Source organism: Sinocyclocheilus anshuiensis, unplaced genomic scaffold, assembly GCF_001515605.1.
Source record: "Sinocyclocheilus anshuiensis isolate Anshui unplaced genomic scaffold, SAMN03320099.WGS_v1.1 scaffold86, whole genome shotgun sequence".
NCBI lineage: Eukaryota > Metazoa > Chordata > Actinopteri > Cypriniformes > Cyprinidae > Sinocyclocheilus > Sinocyclocheilus anshuiensis.
The window spans coordinates 231,509-239,123 of NW_015547662.1; the positions used below are offsets into that span (position 1 = coordinate 231,509).

General features: G+C 37.5%; 2 protein-coding genes across 2 annotated transcripts in view; both read left to right on the plus strand.

Moving 5' to 3' along the window:
* Positions 1 to 1,607, plus strand: part of LOC107702306 (UPF0609 protein C4orf27 homolog) — a 6,432-nt gene extending 4,825 nt beyond the window's left edge. The window contains exon 8 of the mRNA XM_016504565.1: positions 675 to 1,607. Coding sequence (XP_016360051.1) covers positions 675 to 809 — 135 coding nt within the window. The 3' untranslated portion in view covers positions 810 to 1,607. The remainder of the gene's footprint in view (positions 1 to 674) is intronic.
* A 742-nt stretch (positions 1,608 to 2,349) lies between these two features.
* The window catches only part of LOC107702307 (ankyrin-2-like), a 65,811-nt gene continuing 60,545 nt past the window's right edge, over positions 2,350 to 7,615 (plus strand). Inside the window, exon 1 of the mRNA XM_016504567.1 lies at positions 2,350 to 2,834. Within this exon, the coding sequence (XP_016360053.1) occupies positions 2,712 to 2,834 (123 nt within the window). The 5' untranslated portion in view covers positions 2,350 to 2,711. The remainder of the gene's footprint in view (positions 2,835 to 7,615) is intronic.

Genomic DNA, 7,615 nt, shown 5'->3' on the forward strand with positions numbered 1-7,615 from the left:
AGCCATGCTTGCACAGGTTCTGCACGATCCTCTTCAATAATATCCTCTGCATCTCAATCGGGCTCAAACTGATAAGCGATATTAACGACGCCGTTGTTTACAATACAACAGGAGCACATGATGCTGAGGAGAGGGGCGGGACGTTTAAATGTGCACTAGAGGCGGTTTAGCCAATCACAACACACTGGGCTAGCTAACCAATCAGAGCCCACCGCCTATTTCTGAGGGCGGGGCTTCATAAAAACAGTAAAGATCAGCGCATTTCTCAGAGAAGGGACAGAGCTGTGTGGAATAAAGGTAAATTATGTGGAAAATAATGCGTTTTTTTTTTTTTTTTTAAACGAAGCATTAACATGTTAGACTGCACCCCATAAACACAATCAAGCCTAGAAAAAAGCCAGTGAACCACCCCTTTAAGTTTTCACATTTCAGTATGGACTGTGCATTATGCCTTGTAGGCAAATGCAGTGTTTGTGTCCAGAGAATCTCAGAACATTTTTAAATGCCTGCATAGCTGTTACCTTTAATAGCTTTCTGCTTGCCATCCAAGGCCATCTTCCAGAGAGTGTGTCCTTGCACTTTGCAGACACATTAATAGCCACTTCTGACAGGTTTCTCATGATATAGAGTTCTCCCAGACAACTGACCATTGCCTTTTTTTTTTCTTTTGGTAGTATTTCTATAAAGTGGTACGTCAGCTGCTGCCAATGGCGTACAATCTGCTGAAGAGAGGCCTGTTTGGAGAGATACTAGAGGCGCACCTCGCCAGCCGTTCCCAGGACAACCTTGACCAACTCGCTGCTGTCTGATGTATATTGAGTGAATGATAAGCTATTCAGAATGACTTCCTGTAAATGGTGTTGGGGTGGAGTCAGCGACCGATTATACTGCACTAAATTCTGCTGTTAGGTGCTGCTGGTTCATTGAAAATGCTACAAAGCCCAGAAAAGGTTTGTTTTTTAAACCTAAATTACGCTTGCATTTCTAAAAGGTGTATTGGATAATTAAATTTAAGCATCTCCCTTTAATTGGTTTAACGTAATTAAAATGAATGGAAGCATATTTGCTGCTTTTATTAACTGCTTAGGTCATACATTTAAAAGTGAAATCAAATTGAGTTTTCCTCTCCAGGTTCTTCATCCTGAGAATCAACATTTTCAAGTAATACTGTGCCTTTCCAAACCTGAATCTCTTTCATTTACAGCTGTCGGTCCATAGAAAAATGAGTTACGGCTGCTGAGAGTTCAGTATGTTACATATATTATTTACAATTCTGCTTTCTGCATTGGCATTAACATATTTTGCATAACCCAGTTACTTGAAAGCAAATGGTCCTTTAGTTTGCCAGTTTATTTAAATAGTGACTCCTGAGTGCTGATCAACAACTTAGCTGTGGTTTCAGATCAGTTCAAGTTTATTTTTGTGAAAGCAGAACTTAATATGCATAGCAAAAGTGACTGATTCTTGTTCGAAATGGTACCTTAAGTAATCTGTACTGAGAAAGCTTAAGCTAGAAAATGAGTTTCATTGGCAATTTATTACTGTCTCTGTTCATCATTATGATCATTCCGTTATTGTTGTCCAGTACTGTTCCAAAGTAGATGTTTAATAAAGTGTATATTTTTATGTGCTTTTTTTATTGCTTGTGCTGTTTGAAAAATGAAAGTGATCATAATCATAATACATCCAATTGATATAATTGTGCTTACACTGCAAATGTAAATCTTTATTATCAGTATAGTAAATACAGATTTCAGTGGCCTAAAAAAGCATTTTACTTGCATAATGTGACACATCTCAGAATACAACAGAATATTCAGTAGGAAAAATAATTTAGAGAGGGACTTTTGTAATGTCAAGTCAAAGGACATTACATACTCGGATAAACATAAGAGATACTGAGGCTAATTAATTTATTCCGGTGTAAATTTATATTTTATAAATCTATTTTTAATCTATTTGGCTGGAAAGCTATTTTATGATTTATTTTATGATTACGGTTCATTTAACATGATGTTTTATGACAACTTGCCCTGCTATTTGGGGTAACTTGTCACAATGGAAACCTGCTATTCAATTGCCTACAGGAATAAAGGTGCTGTTTAGTTAGCTCTCAGATGAAATATAGCATCATTTATTTGCACACAACTTGGTTTGATAATTTGCTATCAAATGCCGTTATGAAATACATCATTTTAGGTGTGCCTTATGTGTCCAAATACCTTTGGGTTTACTATATATTCAAAAATCAAATCTATTAAATCGATTTTGATTTTGCCTCGTCATGTGCAAGTGGAGGTTTGGCTTATGGAGGAGGGGAGTGAGGGAGAGAGAGAGAGAAGAGCACGGGAGGCGGCTACTAAACAGCGATGAGAACACCGCTCATATTGCGCCTTTCTTACACCATCGTAGATTTATCTCTGGTTTATCGTTAGTTAGCCTCATTCATCCTCCATCACGATCAGTGTTTCAGCGCTGCAGCATCGGATCCTGTGCATGTGAGCAGCAGGAGTGCCGCAGGACACCGCGCGTGAGACCCGCACCGCACCGTCACGCCACAGGACGTTCGTCTGTCTCCCATTCTCGAATACAACCACAACATGTGTCGGAGCTTCAGCCCTGTCATCTGAGGCCGGAGCACGGGTCTCGACAACCGCAGTATCGGGACTGCCAGATTCCGTTTCGTGGACATCGTCACGCGCTGAGCCTGAATGTCAAAAAGCTCGGCAGAAAGTCAGAGCAGGGGCGGCTCCGTCCGAGACGTGAGGATGGCCTCTTCCAACAATTCCTCACCCGATGGAAGCTCTCCACCCCACCAGAACCGCATCCGCCAGGTCAGTGTGTGCGTGTGCAAAATGAACGAAACATTCCGCTTTCTGGTGTTCAGTATGTGTGGGCGAGCGTGACACCCGTGTTTCGCGGTGTTGTGGTCCATGATGCGGAGGATGAGGCGTTGTCCTGGTTACCGAATCTTTCCAAGCCATCAGTTGACTATCGCAATGTAGCCTGTTTAATTTCATCGTGGCAACGTTGTTTCTGTAAATACATTAACACGTTGAGACAGATCTATCTATCTATCTATCTATCTCTGTGAAAATTCTGCTATACAGAAATTGTATTTTAGTTGTAACTGTAGAAATTGAATTGCTGTAAAAATACACTTACAACCAAAGTTTATCATGACAAGCCTATGCATAAACTATAGCCAGTATTCATGTTTAAGTACTATTCATGTTTCCTTTTTGTGTTTCACTGTAATGTAGCCAATAAGGTGAATTGTTTTTACTTGCAAAATGTTTTATCTTGAATATAATGTAAATGTTAACCATATGTTTACAATTCATACTTCTCATACTCATAGGTTTATGGTGAGCTGAAAGGATTTTGCCGTTTTTACATTGTTTTACATTGTTTTTCCCATGTATATATTGCAGTCGCTTTTCGTCTTGGTCCAGCCTATACGTGATGCTGTAGTGACCATGTGTGTTGACTGCCAGTGAGGTTTCACACCTGACAAACTGCACAGTTAGAGCTGAATTGTTTTGATCCTTAGGTGCCATTCTGGAATGTTTCCCAAGTATCACTGCTTGAGATTCAGTTTATCAACTGTGGTGTTTTTATGCATGAAATCACAGCTGATGACCCTGCAGAGCTTGTTAAATAAATACAAATAGAAATGATCCAAACAGTGTTTTTTTCGATCACACCCTCTTAAGAGCCCTACAATAACAAGCTTAGCCTCTCTCACCCTGCCCGTCTGCTTATTTGCAATCTCATAAGCCAGTTCATCAATAAAAAATAGCCATAAATAAGTGATGGACTGGCTGAGTCATGTAGGGCATTAGCTTGTCTGCATGGATGCATAGATGCCCTTCCGTGTCATTCAAAGCTGTAGCCTGTGTGATTTGTTGCTCTGAGCTTTCCCAGAGATATTTTCCACCCTATTTTCTTTATTATTTCACTTTTTGAGCTGTCAGGGTTAATGCCTGGTGGGTTTTTCTTCATGGTCTGTTGAACTACATTTAAACTCTAGGTCTAAATTAGCCTTTCATCTCTCCATTCTGACGTATCCTAAATCAGTCTTCTCACTGTTTCCGCTCTGACATCATGGTTGCACCCTGTGCCAAGTTCTTTTGTCAGATTTAGCTGGTATGAATTAAAATGTTCAGCCTTGACAATGCTTTGCAAAGCTCTTTTCTCAATTCTGAGTCCTACAATTCAGAATTTTTTCTCAGAAATAAACTCAGAATTGTGAGATATAATCGATCCTATTCCATCTCATCTCCTTCAAGCCATTTCTCCTGTAGTTGTTCCTGCACTCACTGAAATCATTAACATATCCCTTCACACTGGTGTTTTTCCCTCAACATTTAGACAGGCTCGTATAACCCCACTAAAGAAACCCACCCTCAACCCATCTCTTTTAGAGAACTACAGACCAGTTTCCCTTCTACCTTTCATTGCAAAAACACTTGAACAAGCTGTTGATTAACTGACTTGATTAATTATTAATTAATCAAGATTAATTATTGATTAATTGAATTGATTAATTATTGTGGCAGCAAGATCAATTTTTAATGAGCCAAAAAAGAATGCACGTCACACCTCTGTTTATCAATTTGCACTGGCTACCAATAGCTGCTCGCATAAAATTCAAGGCATTGATGTTTGCCTACAAAACCACCACTGGCTCTGCACCTCTTTACCTAAATTCATTACTTCGGACTTATGTGCCTTATAGAAGCTTGCATTCTGCAAGTGAACGTTGCTTTATTGTGCCATCCCAAAGAAGCACAAAATCACTTTTACAGACTTTTAAATTAAATGTTCCCTCCTGGTGGAATGACCTGCCCAACTCAATCCGAGCAGCTGAGTCCTTAGCCATCTTCAAGAATCGGCTAAAAACACATCTCTTCCATCTTTATTTGACCCTCTAACTCTATTCTAATTCTATTCTTTAAAAAAATACACTTGTCCCTTTTAGACTTGCACTCTATTAATTTTCTGCTTGTTTTCCTTTTTTTTAAAAAACTAACACTTGCTTTCTAATCTTTTTGTATTCTATCTGTTTTCTTTTCATTTATTATACAATTAACAAAAGCAAAAAAGACGAGACCTCTAACACTACCTTGCTCTATTTTTTTCTATTCTATCTTTTTATTTATTATATTATTTAAAAAAAACTTGCTTCGTGTACTGCGTTAAGCTAACTGAGACTTGTTATAGCACTGCTTAATTGGAAAAAAGGCCTAATATTACCAAATTTTTCCACAAAATAAGAATGATTTTTCAAATTATGTATGTATCAACTTTAATGTACTTATCAAAATAAAAGCAGTCAAATTTCAAGTTTTAATGACAATAAGTATGTAAATGTAATATAAACTCACAATTCTGAGAAAAATTGTGAGAATTGTTAGATAAAAAAAGGTCCAGTTACCTTTTTTTATATATATATTTTTTTATTCCTTAGCGGAAATGGGCCTCCATATTACACAGATCTTCATCTTGAAAAAAAACCCTGCTTAATTGGAAAAAAGGTCTAATATTACCAAATTTTTACACAAAATAAGAATGATTTTTCAAATTATGTATGTATCAACTTTAATATACTTATCAAAATAAAAGCAGTCAAATTTCAAGTTTTAATGACAATAAGTATTGAAAATATATAATTTAACTTACAATCTGCAAAGGACTGGAAAAACACATTCAAATGCTCAATTTACTCAATTTACATTAACACAAGTTTATAAATAACGTTTTTTCCCCCCTCAAAATCTGTAATTTTTCTGGTGATTAATGGATAATACAAGACATCTTCACCTTACAAATGGTTGTCGAAAGCAAAAATGCTGCAAAATGCACATCATATGTTGTGAGAACATTTTTTTTTTGGAATTAGCACCCCAAAATTAGTAAGAAACAACAAGTATTGGATTTCACTCAGCAAATATGATACAGGGCAGTGTTATAGATTAAATGAAATATGAACTGCTTAAATAAAAAATATCATGTTTCCTGCTGTCCATATGCTGAAAGACTGGGCAGAACTCTTTTCTAAAGCTATTTCCTGTCAAACACACACTAATGCAGTTTCCTATTGGGTCCTGAGTTATGATATGAGAGAGTGCTGTCTTGTTTTCTCTGGGTAATTAGATTCCAGTAATGGACCAAGCACTGCAGGCGTATACACAGGCGTCATCTTATTGCATAAATATCATATACTGGCACTCCTAAAATCTTTGTTCACTGACTAAAACAACGTTTGTTGTTGTTTCAAGTCTAGCAATTGAGCCAATACATAATATAAATGCAGTGCGATCTTTGTTTGGATGTAATTACAGCAGTCAATTTAGGAAGTAATATTGCATAGTCTGCAAACTGCAAATTCTGTGCACTAACTTCTTGAGCGGGATGAATGGAGGTATAGTGAGGAGTGGTCCGAAAACAACAGGCCTACTAAGTTATGGTGCTTGTGATTCAGGTCTAAAAATAGGCTACCATCAGTCTAGTCATTCCTGCCGCCACACTCTGGTTCCCCTCAGGAGTGGGTGTTCTACCTGCAGGGCTGGTTGGGAGGGTGGTGTTCGATTGCACTTCAGCTGCATGGAACCAGTTGTGAGTGGATGGAAGAGTGGCACAAACACTCCTGCACAGAACACTGTAGTGGGCAAAGTGTATATTGTACATTACTGAACAAGTATATTGCACAAATGTACTCAAAAACTGACCTTTTCTAAGGTAATAATGTGATGAGCTTAGCATTGCCATTAACTTGTATAGCCAGACTTGTTATACTGATTGTCAGTATAAAGTCTGGTCCACTTCACAGCTTATTCTGACTTAAGAATCTTTGTCTTACAATGTGGTCACATTTGTGAAAGTTTGCGTACAAAAAAGGTCAGTAGTGTAGTGTTGTATGAAGTACTGCTCTTACAGAAATCACTTCACTCAAACCAAGCAGGTTTCTGCCAGTCAGTGTGTCAAAATTGGCGTGAGCAGCTTGAACACGAGCTGCATGCAAAAATTTTTGCACTCACCTGAAACTCCTGGTGACTGGATTTCACCTGCAAAATTTTGCCAAGCAATGGTAAATGTGACAGCACATTTAGATAGGAAGAGACCACCTGATTAATAGAGTGTAACAGCATCTGTCCATTTTTTACATTTTTTACCATATGGTCTTTGTTAAAGCTTTACAAGCCATGAACCAAACCAAACAGCTACAAGGAGAATCACAACTTTGATTTGAAGCAAAAAAACATTTGAAAATCAAACAAAAAGACAAAGGTACAAAACTGTGAACTTGATAGTTTTAATGAGGGAAAGGCCTACAATCTCATGAAGCATGTCAATGAAGAATGTCAATCTAAATAAAAATGATGGATAGATAATGACTATTTAAAGATGATTATGTATGTAGAAACAATATATTTTACTATGATTGCAAAATGTTTAAGTAGTTTTAGATCATACACTCTAAAAAATGCTGGGTTGTTTCAACCCAATGTTGGGTCAAATATGGACTAACCCAACTGTTGGGTTAAATTTTGGTTACATTTTTAAATTAACTTTTTAACCCAACAGTTGGGTTAGTCCATATTTGACCCAA